Source organism: Caenorhabditis remanei, chromosome II, assembly GCF_010183535.1.
Source record: "Caenorhabditis remanei strain PX506 chromosome II, whole genome shotgun sequence".
NCBI classification, from domain to species: domain Eukaryota; kingdom Metazoa; phylum Nematoda; class Chromadorea; order Rhabditida; family Rhabditidae; genus Caenorhabditis; species Caenorhabditis remanei.
In genome coordinates this window covers 16428922-16442952 of record NC_071329.1, presented here as the reverse complement: position 1 = coordinate 16442952, position 14031 = coordinate 16428922, and the positions used below count along the sequence as shown (strand labels likewise).

The following is a 14031-nucleotide window of genomic DNA, read 5'->3' as shown; positions in this document are numbered from 1 at the left end:
TCTCGTTTGCGGTGGGTTGTAAGAGGTGATGGGCTGCTAATAGCTTTAAGAAACTTTACAAATCAATATTAAAATACAAAAATAATTTGAACCTTTGAATGAAACAATGACAACTGAATAAAAATGCAAATTTTAAGAAAAAAGTGTTTTATTAACAAGATGCTGATGGTGATTACGTAAAGGTTATTTAAGAGGATATAAAGATTTTTTGAAAAGTGTCGCCATGAGAGAATGATCCATTTCTTCGAGATTCTCTGGCACAACTGATCGGATATCGGCGATAGTTTTGATATCAGAGAGACATTTTTCCTGAAAATTAACAGGTTGAAAACAGGAAAATCTGAAATCTGATATACTTTTGCATTATCCATATTGTATTCCATCGACAATTCGAGCTTTTCTCTCAAGGATTTTTTCGATTTCTCCATCAGAAACTCTTCACATTTCCTACGAGCAATTGGAGCATCGTACATGTCGGCGAGACGGAGAATACTTACGAAATAGTCATCTGTAAATTACTTTAGTTTTTTTAGTGAGTGAATAATCCGAGTATACCATCAATAGCGTTTCCTCCGTATAGAACTTCTAGAAACTTCTGAAACTCCCAATGATCGATATCCTGAAGAATCACTTCTGATTTCTTGGATTCTTCGAAGTTTCCAAGAAGAAGAGCTTTGAAATATGTCGATTGGAACGACAGAAACTGAAATATTTAATAATTTAATTAAAAATCACAAAGTAATTCGATATTTTACCAATTTCGAGACGTAGAACTTCTCCTCTCCAACCACCAGTACAACATCCGATAATTCTTTCATTTTTTCATCAAAATGCACCGTTTTTCTTTCCAGAACTCCACTCATTTTAGTGATCTCCAAATTGAGTTCAATTTTCACTTCTCTATCTACCGAACATCTTATTTTTAAGATGTCCCAGCTCATAAGGCGGACAGTGTGATATTGGTGATCTTGAGACTGAAAAATAACCTTTTGATGTTTACTTTCAATTCTCCTGTTTTTGGAAAACATCTTGATATCAATTTCTGCTTCAATAGAATATTCTTCATCGGTGGCCTCTGGAGCTTCATCAGCAGATTCCAGACGATTATAAAAAATGTTCAATTCAGCGTTTCCATCATTTTTATTTAAATTCATATTCCTGAAAAGAACAACTTAGATAGTTTACACAATTTTAAATAATTACCACTCCATATGAAAGTGTTCCTCTAGTCCACTAAAGTCATCATAACCCTCATCGTCGTCCAACAGATTATCAAAAACTCCAGTCATTGTGAATTTCTTTTTTGATGTTGACATATTGATTGGCTGCAGATTGATCTGAAAATTATTCAATAGCTGTTAGAACCACCAAAATAATAAAAAGTAACATTAGAATTATTGAAATCAAACAATAATATGAATAGATTGAAGAAAACACACAAATTTAGAAAACCGAATATTTTATCAACAACGTAAAGCATGAATCAATTCAGATATTAAACAAGATGAGTCATTGCTTTTTGTAGAATCGAAGCGAGAAGAGAATGATCCATTTCCTCGAGATTTCCTGGCAGAACTGATTTGATGTCAGCGACGGTTTTGACTTCGGAAAGACATTTATTCTGGAAAAAGATTAATTGAGAACAATTCGATAGATAACGATAGGTACCTTGACACATCTCATTTTATACTTCGCTGCCAATTCCAACTTCTCCTTCAACGATTTTTCAGACTTTTCCATCAGAAACTGCTCGCATCTTCTGTGTGCAGTCGGTGCATCATACATATCGGCGAGACGGACAATTCCGACGACAGTGTCATCTGAATAGTAAACATCTAAGAAATCGTCGATAGTGAAATGTTACCATTAATAGCATCTTCTCCATGAAGAACTTCGAGGAAACATTGGAAATCTTCCGAATCGATATCTTTGAGTTCGATCTCCGATTTCTTCGATTCTTCAAAATTTCCCAGAAGAAGAGACTTGAAATACGAAGAATGGGAAGCGAGGAACTGGAAAAATTGGAGTTTGACAAAAAAACCAAGCAGAAAATGGAGAGTCTTACTAATTTTGAGACGTAGAATTTTTTCTCTCCTGCAACCAATACAACATCCGAGAATTCCTTCATTGACTCATCGAAATTTCGCAACTTCTTTCTCTTGATTCCAGTCATTTTCAGAATCTTCACGTTAGCTTCGACTGTCAATTTTCCATCGATCAAATAGTCTTTCAGCATTTCTTCCCAAGAAATGAATTCACTTCCATATCCAACGTTTTCCAAAGAATTGAAAGAGGATTCGAGCTTTTCACTCATATTTCTTCCATTTGCAGAAACAATAATGATTTTGTATTCTGTTTTGATAGAGTATTCTTCACTCTTCTCTTTAACATGTAAGTATGCACACACTTTTTCTTCCTCTCGCTTCAAGCCGATGTACCTGGAAGCTGACTTGAATTAATAAAATTCAAAAAGAAATGTAATTACCAGCTAGTGTCAAAATGTTCTTCTTCCGGACTAAAAATGTTTTCGTTCTCTTTCATATTCGAAACATTTTCGAAGCAATGACACAAAATGAACTCTTTTTTCGAAGTTGTCATTTTGAGATGCCTGAAAATAATAGTTAGTGCAAGTGAATAATCTGTAAATATTCACAAAAAGTGTCAATTTAACCGATTTATCGAGTTTTATTTAAAAAATAAGTAAAGAAACTAGGAAAAAAATGCCAAAAAAATTTAATAAATTTGAATTCGGGACTACGGTACGCAATTATGTGCAATGCATTTTAATTGACGCGCGAGTTTTTCCACATCATTTTGGTATTTTCTCAACTTTGACAGCGCATTGTTTCTATTGTTTTTTGACTGTTTCTGTTCCTTTTTTGTTTCAAACTCTCACTTAAATACGTTAAATTTAACAAATGGTTTTCTAACTATCGAAACAATACTTGGAATATGATTCTCTAATTTTTATTTGAAATTTTCAGCATCAGAACACCATGCAAGTACCAAAATCAGAGACATCGCCGGTTATCAGAAGTATTGGTCAAAGGTAGGCGGATTTCAACCGATTTTTACAATTAGAATTCGCTCAGCCAAATGCCAGTTTCCCGTACGAGCGATCCGCCCGAAAATTTGAAAGCATCATTCTCCGTGGAATCGGATCCAAAATTAGTCGAATTATTGTCAAATTTCCTCATAAGTCAAGGAATTCCATTGGAAGTTACAAAAGATGCTAAACTTCAAGAACTCATCACATATATCAATCCGAAAAGTGTAATTCCGTCGGATAATGTGATGATGGAATACGTGAAACGACAAAATTCGATAAATAAATCATTAATTAATTATCCGAAAACTATTGGACCAATTGGTGTGACTATTGATGTTCACGACGATTTGACTGAGAAATTTCTCGTTTTTTCGATACATTATTTCGAGAATATTGATGAGAGGAAGAATGTTGTCTTTTTGAAGAAAATGTCGAATAATCAGTGAGTTTTTTGTTAATTTTTGTACGAAAAATTGGTTTTTCTTTCAGAATAAATGCCGCTCATATCATCGAAACTATTCGTCGCGAAGTCAACGTTCACTCCCATTATGACGTAAAATTCAGGCATTCAGTCTCTTCAAATATGGAAATTCTTCAAATGATTGCGTTGAATGAGCACGTGGAACAACATCATATATGTTTTTATCATAATATGTCAATTTTTGTGACGGAATTGCTGAAAATCGAAGCTTTTTCAATGGGACTTAATGTTTTAAGAGAGTTTATTCGATTTTTTGAACCAGAATCGGATTTATACTGCAAGTTTCAAAGGTTCAAACTGATTCAAGTAATATTAAATGTTATTAAATGAGTTTTCAGATTCCAATCATCAAGAAACCAAGAAAGAGATCTACCGTCGATGGACAATAACTCGTGGGAGAGCTCATACATTTTTCTGACAAAATGTCTTGTTCTCGTTAGTTTTTCAAATAGTTTTTCATATAATTGTTTGCTTTTTTCAGCACAAATCGTTCGAAACATTCTGTGAAGTCTATGGAATAGATTTCTATATTTATAATAAGTCATTCAAAGATCTGATTCATCTCCAACGTCTTCTTCGACAATGTGTCTACTACTGCAGATCGATGAGCACTCCGAGTAGTTGCATCTCTCAAATTATACCTGCAATCGAGGGATTACGACGACTGATTGATAGGGAATTCCCATTTCAACAATTTCAACGAGAGAAAATTCAAAATTTATTAAAGTTTTCATTCGAAAGCTATAATATGCGAAGTCATGAAATGGCTGTTCTATTGGATCCGAGATTCTCTTATACTGAAATTTTCACCGAGGAGAAATGGAAAGATTTGGAGAATCTAGTCATGGAGGACTTCGTCAATAATAATTGGAGATGGGCGATAAATTCTGGAATTCAGGATACCACGTTGATGAATCCAAGAGGTCGAATGAACATTATCAGCTTAGAAATAACGATATATCGACAATTTCTAATGAGAGAACGTCCCGAAGAGTCCGATTGTCCTTCACGTTGGTGGGCGGAGCGTCAGTCTCCATTCAAGTTATTATCAGCAATGGCCAGAGAATTGTTATCATGTCCAGCGGTGTCTGCAGATGCTTCTCACTATTTTTCGGACGGTGGAAAATTGCGGAGATTGACGAAAACCTGCTCGGGAACAAAGCTAGAACAAAGCTTGAATCTTGCCGGGAGCCTACAAAATTTTCGTGGAAAAGGAGCATCAGAATCTTCAGATTCAGAAGATGGAATTACTGAAGATATGATGAGGATATTGGATAGGACAGCTGAACAAACAAGTGAAAACTTGACTCCGAAAGATATATCAGTGAAGAAAGAATTACCAGAAATCGATGATTTTCAAGAGGTGACATGGCAAGAGCCATCGTCTTCAATAGTCAAATTGGAGCCACTGGATCCTCCTGATGAATCACAATTCGATATGTTCACTGTCCCCGCTATTCAAGAATTAGAACACCCGGAACAAGTGATTCATCCACAATCTGCACGCGGCTGTCCACTTCGATGTCATATCTGTAAAGAAATGAAACGTCCTGGCGACTACTTGAATATCAGAAGAGAATGTGACAGATTGAGTATTCTAGCTGGATGTCTATACCGTGAATTGATCTCATTCCAACATGCAGAACGGATCTCTAATTTCCGATGTATAGTTGTCTGCAACAGTCATATTCCGGAGATTATTGAAGAGATATACGGGAGAATTGGTCTTACGAGTCGGAAGGATCTTTATGATTGCTCATTGGATAGACTTGAGGATATGCTGATTAATGTGAGACGTCTGGCTCCTGAAATGACTGCGGGAGCACTTCGAACCGCCCTTGTGCTCTTCTTGACAAAATTCGATCAATGTAGAGAAATAGAGATCGAAGAACATAGATCACCACCGATACAAAGCCAAGCTAAACATTCCGATTCACGAAGACGCCCTGATACTGATTGGATTCCGAATTCAGATCAGATTCTGAATATCACATGTCAAAAAATGGAACAAAGTAATCTACCAGAAGATTCTCCTCAAAACCCATCTTCCACAGCTCCAAAATCAATTAATCCGCGTTCTCGTAATAAGCGATGCATTATCTGTTCACAAATCAAGAGTCTCGGAGAGTTCCGAGATATAAGGAAAGCCAATGAAAGACTGCTGATCCTTATCGGATGTCTCTATCGAAAATCGATAAGTATGGAACGGGCCGAAACGATTATGAAGAATAGATTGATTGCTGTTTGCATTACTCATATTCAGGAGACACTCGACGAGATATACACAAGATTATGCATAACAGATGTCAGATATCTCAATAGTTGCTCCATAGACAGAATACAGAATATGTTGGTTACTGTAGCAGTTCTGAAACCTGATATGACTGCTGTATCACTTCGAGACGCACTTTTCGAATTTCTCGATAGATTTGATTATGTTCGAAACGACATGAATTATGGAAAATTGACAATCGGAGGTCCTCCAGAAGCCTCGACGTCGTTTACTGAATATACGAAAAGAAGAGCCGATGCGGAGGAAGATTTTGTCATGAAAAAGGTTTCAGTTCTATCAAAAGACCGATAAATTCCGTTTTTCTATTTTCAGAATCCCCGAAAATCCGCGAACTAGAAGACGTCAGCATCATCGCAATTTGAAGAATGTTTTCCCTAGTTTTTTTCTGTTTTACTCATTTTTGATACACTGTTAAACATTTTTATCATGTTCCCTCTTTTAAATATGCTCCCCTCTTTTCATTCTTTTTGTTTAATAAACACATTTTTAAAATCTCAGTTACTGGAGGAAAATTTTGTGTATAATTCTCTCATTTATATTTATTTAATTGAACTCTCTTTTCAGGAAGACGATTTTTCGAAACAAATAAGTCATTTTGGTTAGCGCACGGTACGCTACAGTGACGAAAGTATCCGATTGTGCGCAGCGAGTATCGAGTAATGCGCCAGGGACTGGACAGGCGCGTTTCCCGCTTCAATTTTACAGTTTGTCCTTTTGCACTGAAAATTCGGCGAAACACGAAAAAAAGTGTTTAAAAAATTTTTTCTGCAATTCTAAGATGATAGCCTTCTAGATAATGTTGAGAGCTATCGAAAAAGTGCAAAAATTCTAAAATCGGTGCAATATTGGAGGAGGAGATCTCAACTGAAGGGATTCTGAACCAATAAATTTCAATTTTGAACAGTTACAAAGGATAGAAATGTATTCCAAGGAATTTTTAGACTGAAAAATACGAGAAAAGGAAGGAAAAAAGTTATTATACTCGCTAAAATGCCCTGTTTTTCCATTTTCTACATTATACTTCGAAAAACTTTTTTGCTTTTTTTTTGGTTTTTCTATTCCCAAAGTGTTAGTAAAAATACAAAAACACTTTTTCTTGTCTCTTATTTGTATTTTTAGTGATTACAACGGAAAAATTCCGAATTTCCGATTTTTGAAATTTTCATCAATTCTTAGACCTGCAATTTTAACAAAATTGGCGAAAAAATGCACGAGAAATGCGTCAGTATTGTTGCTTGCGCATCGTCACTGTAATGGACCGTGTAGCGTACTGAAATTCCCGCCTCGGATATTGAACCAAGCTCCCTTCCAGCTGTCTCCACCAGGGCTGTGCTAAAAAAATTTCGGTTTAAAAAAATTTTAAATTCATGATTTTTGCCTCCGAAAATTTCTTGTTTTTCACACAGTATTTGAATTATTATTTTTTCGAAATTTTCGTTTTTTCGGTCAAAAATTTAAAAAAAAGTTTTTCAAACATTTTCGGAAATTCTTTTTCGCGCAGTCTTTTTTTCATCATAAGATTGTCACAATGGCCCGTGCTCTTTTGTGATTGTCGATACATCTGGAAGGTGGTGTGGTTTATAATCAGAGGCGGGAATTTCAGTATGTATAAATTTTTCAGTCGTTTTTGGTGACTTCACAACCATCATATCATATAAAATTCCAGAAAAATGACAGAAGAAAACGATAAAATGAAACGAATTCACAATGAGGAAGGCGATCCAACAACGAAGCGACGAAAGAGAGAAACCGATGGAAATGAAGAAGCAAGTCGATTGAATATATGATTTAGTCGTCTAATCATTTTTTTTTTCAGAAAATCACCAATACTCCGCCCGAGTCGGCTATCGAGAAAGTACTTGAGATATGTCAAAAGTTGTTGGAGAAACAGGAAAATCTCGAAAAATCCAACATGGAAATTGTCGAGAAACTTCGATTGGCTGAAGAAAAAATAGATAAAATTTCGCAGAAACGCGAAGAAGACACTGTCGAGGAGAAACTAAATGAAGAGACGACAAACGGCATCGAGAATTCAGTCATTCCAACAGAGTGTTCTGATGAAAAAGTATGAAACATGATAGTGGATTCTGTTTGTAATTTGTATTCTTTCAGTCATCTCAGATATTGCCAATGACAGGAAAATGCTTTGTGCTGAAACATGTCTTCACAAATGTTCTGCAAATGACGGAAAAAAAATTATATTATGGCAAAGAAGAAGAACATTTTGGAGTGACATGGTTAGATTTCCAACAAAAAAAAGAAAAATATCAATTTCAGGCAGTTATTACTGACGAAACGAGATGACCAACACTGCTTGTATTTTAAACGTGCCAATTCATTGAGTGACGAGAAATGGTTGATTACATTAGATGCTAATTTCAAGCTGGTTTCAACAAACGGAAAATGTCATTCCCAGTTGATAAGAAATACCCCTGAAATCCTTGGAAAAAATGACAACAGGGAGTTTGGCTTGTATGGCGCGGATCCTTTAATCGAATGGAATAGAATGAAGGAAGAATTTCTTGAGGATGGCAAACTGGCCGTTGAGATTCATGTGAAAATCAAGGAGATGACAGGAATCTATAAGAAGAACTTGAAAAGTTTCGGTGATGAAATGAAATCATTTTCTGATGTTGTTCTTGTTGTCAATGAGAAGAAGTTTCACACTTTGAAATTGGTTAGTAGGCGAGTCTCAACTTTAACATATCTGAATTTCTTTCAGTATCTATCTGGACATTCTCCTTATTTCAATTCGCTTTTAATGGGAGATTTCCAAGAATCGAAGAAGTCTGAAATCAAATTGACTGGAATCGATGCGAATGATTTTCAGAATTATCTTGAATTACTTTATGGAGAACAATCGATTGATGGTTAGTACTGACACCAGTTCAAAATTGAGTTTTTGTTTCAGAAATCACTGTCGAGGGAATCCTTATGGTGGCTGACATGTATGATACACCAATGGTCATCCGGAAATGCGAGGATTTTCTCCTCAGAAAATCCAAGAAGACACTGAAAAAGAAGTTGCAAATGTCTACTCGCTATCACTTGGAAGCATTGACGGTAATACATTTTGTTCAAAAATAGGAAAAAATAAACATAAATTTCAGAAAAAGTGTCTCAGTGAAATCAAAACACCGACTGATCTTAAATCTGTTATCCCCGGAGATATTCACGATTTGGATTCATCGATTATGGTTGAATTGTTCCAAAGATCACTCGCTCTTCATTGAAATAGTTCTTCCATGTTCTTCATTGTTTTTTCTGTTGTTTTTGTTATAATTGTTTTCATAAATAATATTTTAGCGCGCTATAGCGTTGATTCTGTTTCATTGATCGGAACGGTTTAATTTTTCGTTCTTGAATACTTTGATTACTTTTCAGGTGTATTGATACGATATAATTCCAGTGAAATGTCGGAAGAAAACGAGAAAGTTGCTCCGAATCAAAACGAACAAGGCGATTCAACATCGAAATTTCTGAGCGAGGTGAATCTATTCATGGAGGTGAACATGGAGGTCAGCGAGGTGAATCAACACTTATTCATTCAATTCTAGATAATCGGTGCTATCAAGAACGTTCACAACATGTGTCAAGAGTTGTTGAATAAACAGAAAACTCTCGAAAAATCTAATATGGAAATTGCCGGAAGGCTTCAATCGGCTGAAGATGAAATCTGGAAATTTTCACAAAAACTTGAAGACACTGTCGAGGAGGAACTGACTGAAGATTCGACAAGCTATCAAGGAATTGTTGAAAATGACGAGGTATCTCAAAAATATTGGTGGACGAAATCTATGTATTTACTCCCAGAAAAATTCACTCGATGGTCTCAAAGCTGCTGTTCAGATTGTAGAAGGCACCTGTTCGATGTTTATGGAACAACAGGAAACTCTGAAAGTGGAAATTTTCGAGAAGTTTCGTTTGGTGGAAGACCAAGTTGAAAAGCTGTCCCAAGAATATCGAGAAAATTTCGAATCGAAGCAGTCAACGATCGATGAGAATGAGAAAATAACATCCAAAATACCAGAAAAGAGTGACAATGAGTGTCTTATATATTCCCCTAAAGATTCATCGACTTACGGAAAGTCGTTCGTTTTGAAAAATACATTCGAAAATGTTTCATATATGAAGGATAATGCTAGATATTACAGCAAAGAAGAAGAATAACATTTCGGAGTATCATGGTATAGATTTTGACAACTGAATAATTTTAAAAAAACGAAATTTCAGGAAAATATTTCTCGAAATAGAAGAGAACCAACTCATGATCTCTCTTCAATGTATGAAACCGTTGAAGGATAACACTTGGTGCATTACAACAGAAGCTAGTTTCGAGTTGATATCAAAAAATGGAAGTAGGCATAAGGAAGTGAGAGTTATCGATTTTGGAAATGAATTTGGTGCCATTGGAGATACGCTCGGACCGATACCTTTACTCGAATGGCTTGAAATAGAGGAAGAATATCTCGTCGATGACAAATTAGTTTTTGAAGTTCATGTTGGAATTGATTGGATGAGTGGAGTTTATAAAAATAACCTGAGAGATTTCGGCGAAACGATGAAACAGTTTTCGGATGTAACCCTAAAGGTTAGATACAAGAAGTTCAATGTTTCGAAACTGGTACGTTAACAATGATTAATACTCAATATTTTCTGTTTATTTTCAGTTTCTTTCCGCTCAATCTCCATACTTCAGTTCCCTTTTCTCAGGACAACTTAAAAAATCGAGAAGATCTGAAATCAAACTGACTCGAATCGATGCTGATGATTTTCAGAATTATCTAAAAATACTTTATGGGGAACAATAACATTTAGTCAGCATTTATAAAAATAAACTTCACTTATAACGCAGAATTCACTCTCGAAGGAATCCTCTTGGTTGCTGACATGTGTGAGACACCAATGGTAATCCGGAAATGCGAAGAGTTTTTACTCGAAAAATCAAGGAAGACATTGAAGAAGAAGTTGGAGATGTCTGCTCGATATAATTTAGAAGGACTCAAAGTAAATCCAGATCTGTAACAAAACGTACAATCAATAATTCTCAGAAAAAGTGTCTCGGCGAGATCACATCGATTGCTGATATAAAATCAGTTATCTCAGGAAATACTCACGACATGGATTCATCGATTATGGCTGATCTTTTCCAAATATCTCTTGAGTTTCATTGAAATTTTGTTTTTTCTTTTCGATTTTTCCACTGTTCGCCGAAATATTGTTAGATTTTTTATAGTATTGTTCCCTCGTTTCCTCAATAACAATCCATTCATCGATTATGGTCGCACTGTTTCAAAAATCTCGCGCTCTTCATTGAAATCTTCCTTGTTGTTCATTGTTTTTTCTGTTATTTTTGTTATAGATTTTTTATAAATGAGAATATCGTTTTGATTCTGTTTCATTGATTTGAACGTTTACATTTTTCGTTCACGAATACTTTAAATACTTTCCAGCTGTCTTGATGCAATATAATTTTAGTGAAATGTCGGAAGAGAACGAGAAAATTGCTCCGAATCGAAATGAACGAAACGATTCAACATCGAAGTTTCAAGACGAGGTGAATTGATTCATGAAATATTGTGAAAAGTGCTTATTCATTTAATTCTAGATATTCGGTGCTATCAACTCGACCATCCAGAGCGTTCATAATATGTGTCAACAGTTGTTGGAGAAACAGAAAACTCTCGAAAACTCGAACTTGGAAATCACAGAAAAACTTCGATCGGCTGAAGAGGAAATCAAGAAAATTTCACAAAAACATGAAGGAGACACAGTCGGAGAGAAACTCGGTGAAGAGACGACAAGCTGCATCGAGAATTCAGTCACTTCACCAGAGTGTTCAGATGAAAAAGTATGAAACAAGATAGTCGATTCCGTTTTTAATTCGTATTCTTTCAGTCATCTCAGATGCTGCCAATGACTGGAAAGTGTTTTGTGCTGAAACATGTTTTCACAGATGTTCAGTACATGAACGAAGTAGTAAGAAATTATGGCAAAGAAGAAGAACATTTTGGTTCAACATGGTTAGATTTTTAGCAAAAAAAAGGGAAATATATCAATTTCAGGCAAGTATATCTGTGGAAACAAGATGATCACCTTGCCTTATGTTTGAAATGCGTCAAATCATTGAGTGGGGAGAAATGGTTGATTTCATCAGATGCTCAATTCAAACTGGTCTCGACAAACGGAAAATGTCATTCTCATTTGATGAGTGGTTCCCATGGAAATGCGAATGGAAACAACAAATTTGATGCTTACGAACCGAAGCCTTTTATCGAATGGAAAAGAATGAAGGAAGAATTTCTCGATGATGGCAAGCTGGCCGTTGAGATTCATGTGAAAATCAAGGAAATGTCAGGAATCTATAAGAATGAATTGAAAAGTTTCGGCGATGAAATGAAATCATTTTCTGATGTTGTTCTTGTTGTCAATGAGAAGAAGTTCTTTGTGTCGAAATTGCTTAGTAGGCAAGTCTCAACTCTTATTTAGCTTTATTTCTTTCAGTATCTCTCTGGACATTCTCATTATTTCAATTCGCTTTTGATGGGACATTTCGAAGAGTCAAAGAAATCTGAAATCACATTGACTGGAATCGACGCGGACGATTTTCAGAAGTACCTTGAAGTTCTTTATGCAGAACATGCTATTGACGGTGGGTACTTATCAGTAAACGAAATTAGGCGTTTGTTTCAGAAACCACTGTTGAAGGAATCCTCATGGTTGCTGACATGTATGATACACCAATGGTAATCCGGAAATGCGAAGAGTTTTTACTCGAAAAATCTAAGAAGACATTGAAAAAGAAGTTGCAAATGTCTACTCGCTATAATTTGCAAGCATTGACGGTAGTAAAACCAGCTGGAAAATAAAAATAGATTTGAAAAATCAAAATTTCAGAAGAAGTGCCTCAGTGAAATCAAAACAGCGACTCACCTTAAATCTGTTATCCCCGGAGATATTAACGATTTGGATAAACCGATTATGGCCGAACTCTTTCAAAAAGCTCTCGCACTACTTCATTGAACTTGTTCTTTCTGAATCCTCCTTATCAACTTTTACTGTTTTTTTCTGCATTTTTTATTATGAATCTTCTTGTTTGAAAAATCTTCCAAAATCAATATTTTACATCGAAAAGATTTTTAAAACATTTCAATTGATATCAAGTTATTAGATTCCAATTCTACACCAGTTGGTCCATTCTCTTTCTCCATGTTTTCGTATTCAACATCACCAAAGGCCAGTTCCTTGTCGTTGACATATTCTACATCTTCTGGATTCTGATGTTCATTCTCTTCGTCAAGCAGCACAATTTCCGGCATTATTTTCTGAAAATTCAGATTACGGGCTTCTCCAGTATACTTTTTTAAATACTTACGTTGTCGTTATGGATCGAAAAATTTTCCCGGGGAGTTTGCTTTTTCTTTATCTGGTTATCCGAATATCAAAATAATCAATTGCACTTTGTATCTTCAAATGTCAAACTTACATCTCATTCCCATCGCCAGACATTTAACTATTCTACTTTTTTGACACGACCTGCGAGACTGCGTATCAATCGTAGCATTCATTGGTGTACCTGCATCTTAATCTCTCTATTAGGTGACGGTTGTGATAGAAGAATAACTAAAAATTAATCATAGGAAAGTTTTTGGAAATTAAAATACCCTACACCCGTCACAAGTCAAAGCTCCATAATGATATCACTTGCTTTTTTCTCCACAAATTGCACAGCCCAAGGTATTGTTTGAAGATGAAGGACTTGGCGGATTGGAGATCTGGAACTGTGTTATAAGCCTTTTAATACCATCTTTGCACATACCAATACACAGTCATCCTCCGAGAGATCAGTAGCATCATAAACCACGGGATAAGCTTTCACATTCGCTCTTTCAACTGAAAAGTTGAGAAATGAACACAGACAATGACTTTGACAAAAAAACAAACTTTTCATTCCCAATTTCACACATGCATCCATCCTACAACCTGCCCAACTAGTACGATTTGTTTTGTTTATTCCATTAATGAAACATTGCTTGTTCTTCCAGAATACCGGCTGCGGTTCCTTCCGAACAACACGACGGAAAAATGATTGAAAATAATGGGAAATACAGTACAAGATACAATTTGGCATTTTTCAGTTTAAAATGACAAAATTGAGAGTGTGTTACGGTATCACTGATTTTCCCACAAAGTAAATTATGTATGAAC

The 14031-nt window shown here is 35.6% G+C and overlaps 5 protein-coding genes across 5 annotated transcripts; 3 read left to right on the top strand and 2 right to left on the bottom strand.

Moving 5' to 3' along the window:
- Nucleotides 1–183: 183 nt before the first annotated feature.
- On the bottom strand, nt 184–1316 carry GCK72_007390 (uncharacterized protein; the record flags this gene model as incomplete). The annotated part of the gene is made up of 6 exons (XM_053726160.1): nt 184–309; nt 357–508; nt 556–703; nt 756–904; nt 1001–1158; nt 1204–1316. The coding sequence occupies 6 exons, from the start codon at nt 1314–1316 to the stop codon at nt 184–186; spliced, it is 846 nt and encodes a 281-aa protein (XP_053590354.1).
- Nucleotides 1317–1495: 179 nt separating this feature from the next.
- Nucleotides 1496–2598, bottom strand: GCK72_007389 (uncharacterized protein; the record flags this gene model as incomplete). The annotated part of the gene is made up of 5 exons (XM_003100116.2): nt 1496–1621; nt 1669–1820; nt 1865–2012; nt 2066–2438; nt 2486–2598. The coding sequence occupies 5 exons, from the start codon at nt 2596–2598 to the stop codon at nt 1496–1498; spliced, it is 912 nt and encodes a 303-aa protein (XP_003100164.2).
- A 498-nt stretch (nt 2599–3096) lies between these two features.
- Nucleotides 3097–6159, top strand: GCK72_007388 (uncharacterized protein; the record flags this gene model as incomplete). The annotated part of the gene is made up of 5 exons (XM_053726159.1): nt 3097–3491; nt 3539–3820; nt 3869–3965; nt 4012–6087; nt 6136–6159. 5 exons carry the CDS (start codon nt 3097–3099, stop codon nt 6157–6159), a joined length of 2874 nt encoding a protein of 957 aa, XP_053590353.1.
- Nucleotides 6160–7735: 1576 nt separating this feature from the next.
- GCK72_007387 (uncharacterized protein) lies at nt 7736–10997 on the top strand (the record flags this gene model as incomplete). The annotated part of the gene is made up of 10 exons (XM_053726158.1): nt 7736–7888; nt 7936–8060; nt 8284–8500; nt 8546–8693; nt 9208–9329; nt 9381–9590; nt 9637–9914; nt 10057–10447; nt 10642–10830; nt 10875–10997. 10 exons carry the CDS (start codon nt 7736–7738, stop codon nt 10995–10997), a joined length of 1956 nt encoding a protein of 651 aa, XP_053590352.1.
- Nucleotides 10998–11305: 308 nt separating this feature from the next.
- Nucleotides 11306–12846, top strand: GCK72_007386 (uncharacterized protein; the record flags this gene model as incomplete). The annotated part of the gene is made up of 7 exons (XM_053726157.1): nt 11306–11380; nt 11432–11674; nt 11722–11846; nt 11889–12270; nt 12328–12475; nt 12532–12668; nt 12721–12846. 7 exons carry the CDS (start codon nt 11306–11308, stop codon nt 12844–12846), a joined length of 1236 nt encoding a protein of 411 aa, XP_053590351.1.
- Nucleotides 12847–14031: the final 1185 nt, after the last annotated feature.